We start from the raw sequence: 14660 nt of genomic DNA on the forward strand, positions 1-14660 counted from the left end.
ACTAATTGTGTCTCGTTTGCGAACGCATGGCATACAGGACAACTTTTTCGGTGTAGAATACCCGAGACAAATCTTCACCAAGGACCTGCGAAGTTGCTCGTAACTATCATCTGCCCCAGTTTCTATAACCTTGCCCGTCTACAGAAACAGAAGAATATTCAAGCCAAATTTAATTGTTACGATGCCTTGCTGATCAACAGCTGAAAATATTTTAATACGCTGAACATGTTTATATTTCAGGACATATGCTGGGAGCATTAATGTGATATGCTGGCTCTCTTATTCAGCTGTGCCTCAGTTCAGGCCACAATAATGTGGGTGAAACAAGGGATAGCCAGCTTATCTTTTACATGGCAGGATATGTGTGACACAGAAGTTTAGCAGCACAATTTCTTGCCATAATTGTGATTCTGGCCTCAAAGTCACCCGAGCAGCAGCTGAATGCAATTAGGATCGCTGTGCACGCAACAATTTGGTAGGTGAGGCTTATTTTACAGCCATGGGGAACAAAAGTTTGAGGGATGCTGGCTCGTGGAATTCTTTGTGTGTGTGTGCGTGTGTGTGTGTGGTCGGGCAATTATAAAGAAATAAATTTGTGGAGTCACGAGGGGACATGCACACTCCATTCAGAGAAAAAAAAATATCAGAATACAAACTTGCGAGGCAACGAAAAAATTAATTTTTCCCACAAATCCGGCCGCCCCCAAACGTTTGTTCCTGGCTGTAGCATATAGAACTATGCTGGCCGGCGTTAGTAGGGGACGCATTCACATTTTTTGTTCAAAAAAAAAAGAAAACAATTTATGCTTTCAGTGTGCATAATTTCGCGCAGTTTCTCAACAGTCTAACAAACTCCACCAAGTGGGATGCGCGATGTTCATCATAAAGAGGTTACTGCAAAATGTTTCCAGTTTGTGGTGCTAACTATGGATTCATTTTTTTTTTACTCGTTGAATAAAGGACGGCTCTTCAAAATGACCGCCAGAAACATTCGATTGTTATAAACAAAGTGAATTCAAAGCAGAGCCATTCGTTGTTCGGTCGCTCTGACGTCTGCATTTGTATATTGTATTAATAAAATAAACGTCATTTATGCTCTTAATTGTGGACATTTTGTGCAAATGATTTCTTTACCTTAATTGTAATGAAGTGTTTCCTTTGGTCTTGTGGATTTGTCCAGCAAAAGCAGTGATGGAAAATATTTAGTGCATGATATGAGATGCGCCAGATCACAAGTGCACCTATTATTTATGAGCTACAACTTCCAAGTAACGTGATTCCATAAACGGCATGTTGCTGGCGCATGCAGCCCGACGAACAGACAGCGCTCTGTTCGTCTTCCTGTCTGTTTTACGTTTGTCTACTTCTTAGCGTGTCGTAGCGCGCTGAGAACTGATTTGCTAGTACGTCCCCCTTTTTTTTTGTGTGGCCACTCATTATATTTGCCGCGGCTGCATCCGAACTCCAAAGCTCCCAGTCAGAGTTCCGAATTGTCCGTGTTCGTTGTCCATGTTCACTTGTGCTATCAAGCTTTTAGTGAAAACTAAAAGCGTACAGAGTTAATATTCTGATATGCGTTCTATTAAAGCTTGCTTTTCCTAAATTACGTCGCTAAACTCCATTTGCGCGCACTGATGGAGAAAACAATGCATCTTTTCATCTCCGATCTGCAAACATTTCGTCATGTTGGCATCGCACCAAAATAAAAATTCAAACGCGACGCAAAATTCACGCGACACGCCTGCCTGGTGCCCTGTGCCGCCCCCTCCAACCGCCACGACGGCTGCACACCTGCTGCAAGTAGCGCCATCTATAGCTTTCATCGCTCCGCTGTGCGCTTCGCCGGCTCCCGCCCGTCACACTGCCCCCTTCTAGACACCATACCATTACTAGAATCCCTAGAAGTATTTACTATAGTGCCGTCTTCGGCGCGCGGCAATGGGAGCGACGTGGTCGCCGGAGCGATGAAAAGCGTAGGTGGCGCTGTCAGCCGTAGGAGCGCATCACAAGCGCGCGCGCCGCAGAGGAAACGCTTGGGGCGTCTGCTTCTGCGGCTCGTTTCCTGCGTGAATTTTGTTGCATCGCGTTGCTTCTCTGGCTGTTGTACTATGGAGCGTTGTTGAGCGAAGAGCGATGATTGGTCAAGCAGGAAAATACACGTTTGCAGAGAGCACAGTTCCGTCCGTCTCGTAAAACTTTCGCCCCCCCCCCCCCCTCTTTTACTGAATGCTATTTTCCTTCCTTTCGTTCTTTCTTCTTGCTCATTGCGCGCTCTTTCTGCTGCTTTCCCTATTCGAACCCTTCCCTTCTCGAAACCCAGACGGCCACTGACGTCCGACGGACAACCGAACTCGGCCGCAACTCGGCGGCCGATTTCGGACGTCCGCCGGAATTCCGGCGTACGTACGAAAGCGGATGGTCGAATCCGTTCGCCCAGCGGACAGCCGCCGTACGTCCGCCACTGGATTCGCTTTTACACAGCTATGATATAGTTTGTAGTCGTCGTGCTCGTCTGAACTGCGTATAAATCAGTAATGCCGTCAAGTCTGCATTATATGATGCCAGAGCGAATCGATGCGATACAAAGCGTTTCCATTAAACAGTTTTTTTTATTTTCCGCATGTTTCATCGTTGAATTCTTCCATCCAAAATTTTTGATTAAAAGTTAAATGACCATTAAACATGTTTCTATCATGATGCTTCGGTGAAATTTTAATCAGTGGCTGAATAGACGCAGCAAGCAGCAAGCTCAAAAAGAACGAAACCGAACCTATCCTCAAAAAAATCTGAAATGAGCCAATCCAATCCACCTAACAAGTTGAAGTGCCTAGAATAGTTACAGTATATTCCATGTATATTCTACGCACTATACTTTACCCCTTACAATGGATGAGGCGGAGGCAGGTGGCGTCAACGTTATGGACGGTTTTGACGCTGTCACAGCTGGCAGAACTCGTACTGCATCTAATGCTGTTGAAAACGCTGCCCTTGCCTTTAATATAGAAGAAGTAAGGCTATCATTTGTCTGCAGATTAGTGCGCGTCTTGCCCAGGCTTTTGGTCACAAGCGCGAAAAGCGGAGCTTCTTAATTCTGCCTGTGCCCTCGTAGTGCAGCGAATTCTTCGAAATATGCATTACCGATTTTACCGAACTGAGTCAAGTTGAAAGGCTGTCGGGAGAAGCCCGACATCGTTTCGGGCGGGTGATTTCTTGTTTCCAGTAGGTGTGAATACGTCTATTGAAACAGGAAAAGTAAACTGCGCACCGATTAGTGGAAGTGGTCTGTCATCAGCTGACGTTCGTTTCTTCTTTGTGCAGTTGGACGACAAAGAATTTCAGCTTCCCCCTGTCGAAACCCCACCAACGCTGGAGAGCATCTTGAATGAAGTAAGTGCGTCTAATAAAAGCACAAGCAGAAAGTACGAACTCGCTGGCTGTTTTGCTGCCAGAGGCGAAAAATATTTAGCCGTGTGTCGCACACAAAGCATATCTTAGTGCACTATAGCCGCACAATATGCTAGCAGTTATATGCGCCATTCAGTCTGGTGACTCTATGGCTGGGCATGGACGTTTCATGTTGCTCTAATATGAGATGATCATGTTAGGTTCGTGCAGTGTGGTAAAGGTTATGTTGTCTGGATAGGACAAGCAGTGCTGTGTGTGATGCGGCGCAATGTTCTATACATTCAAATGCTTTTGCACTGATTACCAGCTAATCCTCGAATAACAAAGTTTGAGCTTAGTTATCCGCTGTAATCGCTTAACTTGCATTGTGTGGATTTGTGTAGGAGAACTGTTATAAACGGTAAAGGTCCTTTGGAGCCCTTTGCACTTCATTGCATTTAAACATTTACTGTCGTCTGGCACCGAGCACAAGTTGGTATGGTGATGGGCTGAGGCACTATTTTTGTTTTTGTTTTGAAGGTCACACTATGCTGATTGTTGTTATGTATAGGGGTTATTTATTGCTGTGATTGCACATGTTTGAAAAGGCACTGGTGTGGCTGCTGATGACGTCAGGTGTCAGTGAGTGGCCAAATTCTTTACTTATGAGAGAAATGTCGCTTTGAGGCACACAAGAATCTGCCATAAGTTTGAAAAGGCCGAAATGTGACCCCAGTGTATATGCATAGGCAGCAATATTGCTGTTGTAGCACCAGCTGAAGTTGCATTGTTTGATTTTATCTTTTGCAAATGCAATTTACTGCTGATGTATCTGTACTTTTCAGCATACAGTGTTAATTTATGTATTAGCTGCATGGTTGCTCATGGACTTGTCACATTAGTTCTTTATGAACATTGTAAACTTGCTGTTTTAGGACAGTTTGTATCACAGTATGCCCTCTTAGCATTGCCAGACTATTTCTTACTAACCAGCCAGTCTTTCACGTTCACCAGCTAACCCCGCCGTGGTGTTTACGTGGTTAGTGCGCTGTGCCTAAAGGATTGAATCCCGGCCGTGGCGGCCACCTCCCGTTCAGAGGAAAGCCCAGCTTTGTAGTAGTAGTCAGTGATCGAGGCTCTAGCAGGTGGTAATTGGCAGGTGATGCATATGGGTTGTGTGATGTCACTAGACTACATGACATTGGCAAGAGATAAGAATCGAACTTTGGCGCTACCCCTAGGCCACGCGGGACTTTTTATTTTTGTCTTTCACATGATGTGCTAGCTTAATGGGTATGTGTGCGATCATAATGCACAAATTAAAAGGTTAGGGATTAAGCGAGTAGCAGAGTGCATGTATGTGAATGAGGATCTGCAACAGGAGCTGTTAATGCTGTTACTTCCACCCCTAAACACGGAGTTGAAAATTAGACCAGCTGATCTTGGCAGACCATCTGTGAATGCAGTTTGTTTGCTGTATTTGCCTTATCGCACCTTATTATATAAACATCTACAACTCGTCTCAAGTTTGCCACCCCCCCAGGGGGCATCTGTTAAAGCAGATGTTTGTGTGTACTGTGCGACACCACGGACCCTGAGCACCCACTCTTAGCCATGTCTGGGAAAAAGGGGTCATGATGGTGGATCTGGTGCTGAGTGTTTGTACCTTTAATGCTCCTCAGCAAAGGCAACACATTACTCTGGCCAACGCTTCGCATAGACGGCACCTTCAGCCTGACCCGACCGAGGGAAAAACCGGCAGTTGCTTTTTCCTATCCTCTCTTATGTCTTTCACTTTCCTTTCTTCTATCTTACAAGTGTCTTTTCTCCTCCTTTTCTGCTTTTTCCATTTTTTCCTGACTGCTAGGGTTAACCTTGTGTGGCTAACCACCCTGCATTACGCCATATTTGGTTATAGTGAGAGTATACATCTGGTGTGAGCAGGACTGCCTTGCAAGTTCCTCTCCTGTCCCCTCATTAGGCTCCGTGGTGGGTGGCCGCCACCCTGCCCGAACAACTTACCCTTATGACTTCTCCTGAACAACATGATTGCCAAGGAATAAAAAAGGGGGACTAAAGGAACAGCAGGATGTTTGCACAAAGCAAAGAAAATCTTTGCAAGGTATCATCTTATACATTCTAATGTTGACCATTTATATGGGGGAGGAAAGAGAGCTTTCTGTCAAAAGTTAAACCGAGGAATTTGTGTTCGTGTTTTACTGGTAGTGCAATTCAATTAAGGCAGATGGTGGGGTCAGTGTGCAGTCTTTCTCTCTTAGACGAGGGCTGCACACTGACCCCACCATCTGCCTTAATGATTACACTACCAGTAAAACATGAACATAAATTCCTCAGTTTAATTTTTGGCAGAAAGCTCTCCTTCTTCCCGCATATATGTGCCCTAAAAAAGAAAGCATCTAAAGCTCTCAATATATTAAAGGTCCTCTCACGTAAACATTGGGGGTCTGACCAGATGTGCCTCTTGCATATCTACCGCTCTGTAGTGCGCTCTTGCCTCGATTATGGTAGCATAGTGTATGGCTCAGCAAGACCCTCATATCTGAAACGATTGGACCCTGTACATAATTCAGGTTTGCGTCTCTCAACCAGAGCCTACAGGGCATCACCTATAAACAGTCTTTATGTGGAAACCAATGAGCCATCTCTTGAGGACAGAAGAACCATGGGGGGTGGTAGTTCCTGGCCCTACGGGGCTGGGACATTAGGTCAACGCCGCTTGCGGCGGGGGCTAGCCAGCAACCGAATTTTTAACTGTTGTAGGCCGTCATTGCACCCGCCACCGCTTCGGTGGTGGTGGACGACAACTGTTGTTGCGGTGCACGTCTTTCTCTCCCTCTTCTTTTTCTTTCCTCTCTATTTTTTCTTCTGTCCGCACGAGGCAGCGGAGGTGGCTCAGCTACAGAGCCAGTAGCAGGCCCGTGTATTTTCTTTTCCTTCTTCCTACAGCCACAACAACAACAAGAATCATGCTAACATGTTCATATGTTCTTAAGATCCGTTCGCTACCAAAACATCTTTGGTACCCCATAGTTACAAAGTGGTCATCCAGAACCCTGTTTAACAACAGACCTCAAGCAATCGGACCATTAATTCATTTTGAACAGATATGCCAAGAATTAGACATACTTGATTCTCATCCAAATATTGCCCGAAAACCCAGTTCACTGCCCCCCTGGTACCATTTCCCCGCTGTACATGACTTTACATTGACACATTTCCATAAGAAACGAACACCACATGAACACATAGTACAAGAGTTCTTGGCACTAAATAACAAATACAGAGATTACACAGCGTTCTATACAGATGGGTCTAAAACAGCATCTAAGGTTGGAAGTGCTGTGGTACAAGAAAAATGGGAAAAAATGGTACTATTATCGGAGTTTTCATCAATTTTCACATCTGAATGTCATGCTATTTCTTTGGCAGCAGAAAAAATATTAAAGACAGGTTTTGAAAATAGCATCAATTATATCGATTCTCTCAGCGTTATCAATCACAGCATTAAACCGTAGAAATGCTACAGAACCAATAATCGGAGACATCATAATATAATAGCCGCAGAAACACAGGGGCATACAATTAAATTCTGTTGGGTGCCAAGCTACGTTGGAATCGGCGGCAATGATAGAGCTGATGCATGTGCTGCAGGAGCCCGTCATATTAGAATACAGCCAGTTAACATACCACATAAAGATGTTATAAGACTTGTAAAAAGAAAACAGAGTGAAATGGCAGACCTCATGAGGTTTCGACCTCATGAGGTCGACCTCAACCTCACGGAGTGAGATGAGGTTGAGGTGAGGTCGGCGACAGCTCGAAATTTTTTGAGTGAGGTCACGAAATTGGACCTCAACCTCACGCGTGAGTTTGAGGTTGAGTGAGGTCGTCATTGTGTGAGGTCGAAATTGTGAGGTTCAGGCTTTTTGCTGTTGCCGCGGCTTACTTCGAAGAGCGCCCCTTTTGACGCGGAGTTCGAGCGTACTGCCGCGGTGTGCCCGCCGACTCATGGTGTTCGGTTACCCCCCGTTTGGACGACAGGATGCCGCAGCCCCTTCCCAGCTTTCGGTATTCCACTGTAATGTCCGCAGCCCGAGGACGCTTCCCTCTGGTCTTCTTGGAAGGAGATATTTTATTTTTTTTTACTTCACGAACTCCTAGTGCCCCCCGCCCGCCACCCCCGTTTCTTCTGACTTGTTTGTGCCGATGCCTGCCGCCGGCTCATACACCCAGGAGCGCGCAAAGCACATAACTCACGGTGACCCGTGGTGCTTTTGTCGGATGCCGCAAACAAACAAGCAAATTGTCTTTGCGCAGGCAGTGCAGAGCAGAACTGTTTGTCGTGTGCATGCCCCTTTCCAGTAGCTGTCACGGCTCGTGCCTTACATTCGATAAAGGACCCCGTTGTACATCACACGGAAACTTAACAGAAAATGGTGCAGCGAAATTGTTAGAGAACGTGATACTGACAGATAAAAAAAAAAAAAGGAAAACATGAACAAGCCAGGAAAACCGGCACAATACCGTCTGAGCATTTTATCCAGGTCCTCCCTTTTGAATTGTACGCCATCATTCTATATTCTGGTCCTGTAAATTTATATTCTTATATTCTCCAGAATGACCTCTCTTTGGCCTTGTGCTGCTTGTTCCTTCTAACAGATTCACAGGTGGCCCCGAACAACTGCAATGGGATGAAGGTGCTCGCGTTCCTTATATAACCAATATAGCAGTAAAACATGCAAGAGGACGAAACGGACGGCACAGCTTATAAGACGCAGCTGGTATACAGGAAACAAGCCTGCGCATGTTAACCATTTGCCTAGCTAGAAGAGACAAAAAAAATTATGTGGGGCTTGTATACAGTAAAGCCCATTAAAAAAATTTTTGCACCGCTAAGGCCCTTTGCTTCTCTCTCAAATTCTAGTGAAATTAAGCAATACAGAAGGAAGGAGGAGAGTAAGGGATTCTCAACTTCATAATATCATGTCTCTCTTGAAATCTCTTATTTAGGTACAGAAAAAAAAAAAAAGTGAAAGGCGTTCTCCTAGATGTTTTTATGAGCTAGAAAGTATTGAGATGGTTTCCGGCTCAACATTTTGGTGTCTAGACGGACGAATTTGTGTGGCGAACTGAGCGTGTCTCTTTTGTGCTGCTGTCTGCTCGAGACGGACAAATCAATCAGGTGAAAATTTTTGTGGTCAGATGTCGGAATAATATTTTCAGACATACGTTTTTTCTTAAAAGTCAATTTAGATATATGTGAATGAAGCCAATTACATGCTAGCACTGAGAAATGCAGTACTAAGTCCATGTCTCAAACCTTCTATACGCTCTGGGAAGCGCGGTTCTCTTCTGTTTTTAGTGTGCGACATTTGTTATTGCTTTTGTCAACATGGTATGTTTTTATATATATTTTCTTGTAGTATGTCATTTAAGTTCGTACACTGCTGAACAGAGAACAGGCTTCTCCCCCACATTTGGCTCTCTCTTTGGCATCTTTTCAGAGGCCCATAGCACAAGCCTCCTTTCCACTTAGCGGCGCAGTAATTTAGTTTTTTTTTTTGCAAGTATTGGAAAGCGCGATGTAGTCTCTGAAAGCGGAGCTGACACACATACGCCACTGCCTTTGGTGTGTGTTGGTGACAGTTCGGCATTCCCCGCATGAGCAAAACTAGATGCCTGGAGACGGACAGCGAAGGGAAGAGCGCGTGCACAGGAGCCAGCGCGGTCCTTCCGGGCTGCTTGCTCGCCTTCTTTCTATTATTCTTGTCTTTATTTTACGTTTATGTGCTGTAAGTATGTGACACTAACGGGGAAATGGTTTCTCTGGATGCACGTACGGTGCATGTGGCGAAGCAGCTTCGGAGACAACACCATGCAATTTATTAGTTCAGTCTTTAAAGGAAAACAAGTGAATACCACAAAGAAGCTCGTCTCAGACTTGTCGGCGAAATGGTAACTAGTATTCTGTTCGGACGTACAAGTATTTATAATGTTTTTTTGAGGCGGCTGGGAGTCGGACATTTTGTTCCGGCGAAATTTGACGGGCGAGCCGATGTTCGTGACAGCAAAGTGGTTCACGTTTAACCCTCTTTCCTAGTTGTTCCGACCCCTGTAATCTTTTAATGTAAGCGTAATGTTCGAAGAAGCAATTTCGTAAATTCTTGCAATACGCCACGGGATCACAGAATTGTAGACTGAACACCTAGGAGGGGCCGTTTGGGACCTCATAACATAAACAGCATTCCTCTTCGAAATTTTTTGAAGGTACATTTGTTTACTCGGCGTTGGCCGAGTTTTATGATTATTTGTTGTGTTGCTGTCTTTTCCTCTTTTGTTTGTTTTGTTGGGGATTTAGTCTTTAGGACAAGTCGTTTTATGAGTGGCTGTTATGGAAAATTCGTGCCCCGTTAATTTGACATCCGTTAATATGGACGACCAGAATTATGGACATCTTTTCTGGGGACGAAACTTTTTCAATGTATTTATGCCTCGTCTCGCTGTCTGAACAATGAACAGGAGAAGAATGCACACAGCCCACTCGGTCCATTTATTTTTGTCTCGTTAATATGGACATCGTTTGAAAAAAGCATGGGAGTCCGAACGCAAGTTAAAGAAGGGTGCGCAGGCCGGGAACCTATGTGACAGCCGATACGGCCGGATGCCTGAACGAGTCCTGTGGAGTTGGAAAGAACCAAAGCGGGCGTGTCGTCGTTTTAGGAGGGGAAGGGGGGGGGGGGGGGGGAGGGGGTGCAAGAGCGGAAAAGAAGGGAGGAGGAGGAGAAAAGGAGGGTGGAAGGCAGGGATCGTACGCAGCAAACCGGTCAGCTAACTAAGAAAGACCCCGAAAGAAGGGAACCGGGAGATTTCTGGGTGCAGCGGGAGGCCGCAGTCGGGTATACAGCAACATGTGGATGCAATAAATTATGCTGAACGTGAACAGAGAAGCCGGTAAAAACGTAAGAAAGAAATAGTAGGAAGAAAGACAAGCGCTAAAAGTGGGGGTGGGAACTGAAGTTTTTCTATCCCAGAACACAGTGTGTTCCATGAAGCCGTTAACGCTTTTCGGTCAGGGTTAAGACACACTCACGAAGTAGAGAGAATAGAAAGGCGGCGAGCACGCAACCAGGACCGGGCGTCACGTCCTGAACGCCCTTCCTTCTCATGCTCCTAGTTTTCGTCACTGTTGCGCTACCGAACTGTCACATCTTGAACCCCAGGTGGTCCGTCCGCATGTCGGCTTCGCCTTGAGTCAACGATGCGGCCTTGAGAAGGTCTGAGCTCTTCGTAGTCGGCTAGCCGTCGTTCTAAACTGTACTTCAGCTTGCAGTGTTTGTTTTATAGAAACACATACAAACGGCACAGGAAAGCCTGTTCGATAGCCCTCTGTATACAGTCGAACCCGGTTATATCGAACCCGGATATATCGAATTTTGGTTATATCGAACTCACGGAATATCCCCTTGAAAATCCCATGTAAAAGTATAGGAAAGCGGCGTCATATATCGATCTCAATTTCACCTGTCACTCCGCACCACGCACTGGAAAGTGTGCCTTCCCCAAAGACGATCGCATCACCCTTGGCCGTTTGCCGCGTGACGTTTTCAAGCCACGCACGGAAGGAATGAGGGGACAGTTCGGCGACAGCTGGTCTGGGCAGCGCTAGCGCCGCGCCTATTCCCCGAAGGCGTGCGCGCATCTGCAGTTATCTTCTCCCGCGCGTCAGTACATGACGTTTGCAAGATATGTGCGTGGGTGTGCCCCCCATTCTTTTGCCGAGCTATCTCTTTCCTTCAGCACGCGCTTACGCATGCGTCAAGCCAGCTCAGCCCGTTTTCAGACAGACATCGAACACTTTCTCTAGCATGTGTTGCGAACACTGCGCGCAGCGGCTGACGTGGCTATGGCGCCTGTGGACGTTAAGAAGCGGCAGATCTCTCCCTCTCTCTTTGCGTATTTTTTTTTTTGCGAGAGTCATTTATTCTTATATCGCTGTGCTGTATGCGGGGCGTAGCGTAAGATATGGCCGGGTGCGGACGTTAAAAGGGGGGGGGGGGGAGTCGTTTGTTCTTGCACGTATGAATCAACGAAAGCGCGCAGCCAGCTGCGATCATGATGCCCGCCCCAAGCGTGGCGTGATAAATGGAACCAGGCTTGTGCCATCACGGGCACTCTGCCAAGTTCGCTCCTCGCCACCGCAGGAGCTATCAAAAGATAAACGCGCCGTCCGCGTCGTGACGTTATCTCTGCGCAGCATCTTGACATGCTGCCAAGAAATGAGCTGTGGATGAGACGACCGAAACGGAGTGGTGCGCGCCATCGACATGCAGCGAAAACGCTCGCGATTTCTGCCGTGGCGACACAGAAACCTTGTTCAGAGCTGCCGCGGTGGCTCGAGCGAGAGGGACTTCCAACAAGTTGGAAATTTTTCTCTCTGTCGCTGCCGCTCGTGGCTGAGATCGCTCAATCGCTTGCATGTGAGCCAGCTGGCCTTAACACTTTTTTTTTTTTCTTTTTCCAAATTCTCTGGTGCAAAAGTGAAGGGTGGGTTCATTATGCGAGTGGGTTGATTACGTGACAAATACGGTATCGTTTTTTCGCATCGTAAGTGCCGTCACAAGCCGATTTCTGTATATCGAATTATCGATATATCAAACTATTTTGCGATCCCCTTCGAGTTCGATATATCCGGGTTCGACTGTAGTAGCCTGCCAACTTGACTCCCTCGCTTCCTTACAGAAACAGTACAAGGCAAAAAAGAGAGAATCAGAAGAACGGAAAGTCGGGGAGGTTAACTAGGCAAAAGGGTGCAAAGAATCAGGAGCCTGTAACCCTCATCTTTAGTCTGACTTTTGGCTTGGCGGGAGTTAACACAAAAGAACGGAGCTGAACTTAGGCGCGAAGCAGGAAATTTGTGAATACCAGCGGCAAAATCCATCTCAGTCAATCCAAGCCGTGAGTGACTGGACCCAAGTTCAACTGTAGGCCTCAGCCTCGCCAGGTCGATGGTAGCATCGATACTACAGAACTCTGATAAATGGCTCAACGTTGGCATCACAGCGTAAGCCACAGTCCGACAGCGCCTAGCACAGACCGAAGAAATGGAGTCAGCCTTGCTAATGTGATTCGGGAATGCGCGCGAATGGTGCTGTCGTAAGCGATGAAATGCTTCAAGAGAAGGCTCGCTGCCTCAGCAACATTATGGGTGCGTACCATTCTTTTCCTCCGTCTTGATACGTTTTACCTGTGATGACTTACGGAATTTTTTATTCAGTAAAACAAGGTGATGTTTACTGAGAAATATTATTCTATGCTTCCGTCTAGGCATTACTAGCTTCAGCTACTCGAGAGGATGGCTGACAAGGTTTAAGAACAGACAGGACGTTTTGGGTCGACAGATTCATGGAGAAGGGGGTAGCATCAACAGTTTGGCTGTTTTTAATTACAAATTAAATTAATACAGCAGCTATTAAATATATGTTTTCTCAATTATATACTTTTCGTTTTTATTCATGACTCGTTATTATGGATGACTCGCTTTATGGACAGTATTGGTCGGAAACCAAAGCGTCCATACTAACGAGGCACGACTGTATTCCTATTTTTTTACTTATTTAATGCATTCGGTCACAAGACAATGTATAGTGTATTAAAAAAAAAGGCTTGGCAATCATCAAATTTTTTTTTTCGAATTAAGAAAAAGAGCATATTGTCATTGTTGTCATTGTCACTAGAGTCAACAGCATTTATCTTTTCAGTATATAGCAAGAACTGGCTTGTTTTATTTCTAATACTAATCTTATTCACGTGGGTCAGATGGGATAAACTATTTGTATCACATTATGGGCCTATGCGTAGTAACGTGGTACCCATGTAGGCTTTAGAATGAAACCGACTACAAAAGGGTAGGCGAGGAGGGCGAGAGGATTGTCACTTTACTGCAGAGTTGGACATGTAGTCCCCGGAGATTTTCTGCTTTTATAAGGGATATAATTGTTGTATAAAATTAAGAGTAAAATACAGCCTTCATATGACAAAATTCTGGCTTGCCTATATATCTCAGGATTACCAAGGAATGTATATTTGCTTTAAGTTACGATTTCATTTAATGATTCTTTTTTTTTTTTGAGGTCAAGCGCCCGACCTCAACCCATTTTGAGTGTGAGGTGAGGTTGAGTGAGGTCGCCAATGGTCACCTGAAAAGTGAGGTGAGGTTGCCGGAGGGACCTCAACCTCAATTTATGAGGTGAGGTTGAGTGAGGTCGCCAAATATTTTGAGTTTGAGGCGAGGTCGAGGTTTTTGAAGTCAAATGCCCACCTCTGATCATGGTACACCCTCCCCGAATGGAATAAAGTTTCAGAAAATGCACACACCACATGAGCTCATATTACAGGAACATTTCATTCTAAAGGAAAAATATGAAAATTGTACCAAATTTTATACAGATGGCTCATAAACTATGTCAGAAGTGCAATAGTACAGGACAAATTGGAGAAATCAGTATGACTGCATCAGCTTTTACTGCACAATGATGAAAACATCAAAACTGGCATTAATTACACAGAACATGGCAATGACACAAAAAGTTCTACAAAATTGGTCCCCAGTCGCACTGGAATTGGGGAGAGAGTAGACGCATGTGCTGCACATGCCAGAACCGTGGAAATAAAACAGGGATGGCATTAAATTAGTGTGTAGCCAAAAGGGTTCGGGATCTTGCAAGCCGAAACCTGTTTTTGTCAAGAATTAGCTGCTGATGATTTTCAAATCACGCATTATTTAGAGAATTCCCTTTTTTCGTTTCATGATGATGACATTGAAGCATTATGGACTAAGTTTAAATCCTGTTGTATCTATTGTATCGACAAATTTGTTCCTGAGAGATTGAAAAAGGTTAGTCGAAGGAGCCCTTGGGTAACCAGAGAGCTGCTCTAGATAAAACGCAGGCTAAAACGGCGTAGAAAATTGAAGCGAATTAATGACGATGTAGTTTCAGAGCTAAAAAAAGCCCTAGAATATAAATTGCGAGAATCTCGAGAACGCTATTTCACTGAAACTCTTGGCAGGTTCTCTTCAGAAAGCCCCCGAAAATTCTGGCAGTTCCTTGGCAACAAGGCTCAATCAGCGGATTGAGCATGTAGCAGTAGGTGGTAATATGGTTACAGACAGCAGGCAGATAGCACAAATATTCAACTATCATTTTCAAAATGTATTTTCAAAGTCAGGCAAGTGTTGCGAAGGTGTTCCCGCACCT

The 14660-nt window shown here is 45.3% G+C and overlaps 1 protein-coding gene across 2 annotated transcripts in view; it reads left to right on the plus strand.

Annotated features, from left to right (window-relative positions):
* Positions 1–2849: 2849 nt before the first annotated feature.
* Vps8 (vacuolar protein sorting 8) overlaps positions 2850–14660 on the plus strand; it is a 255758-nt gene continuing 243947 nt past the window's right edge. For both annotated transcript variants that reach the window (XM_084591219.1, XM_084591295.1), the window contains exons 1-2: positions 2850–3008; positions 3319–3387. In XM_084591219.1, the coding sequence (XP_084447345.1) occupies positions 2886–3008; positions 3319–3387 (192 nt within the window). In that variant the 5' untranslated portion in view covers positions 2850–2885. The remainder of the gene's footprint in view (positions 3009–3318; positions 3388–14660) is intronic.

Source organism: Amblyomma maculatum, chromosome 1 (genome assembly GCF_055883805.1).
Source record: "Amblyomma maculatum isolate TAMU_Amacu chromosome 1, ASM5588380v1, whole genome shotgun sequence".
In the NCBI taxonomy this organism is placed as follows: domain Eukaryota; kingdom Metazoa; phylum Arthropoda; class Arachnida; order Ixodida; family Ixodidae; genus Amblyomma; species Amblyomma maculatum.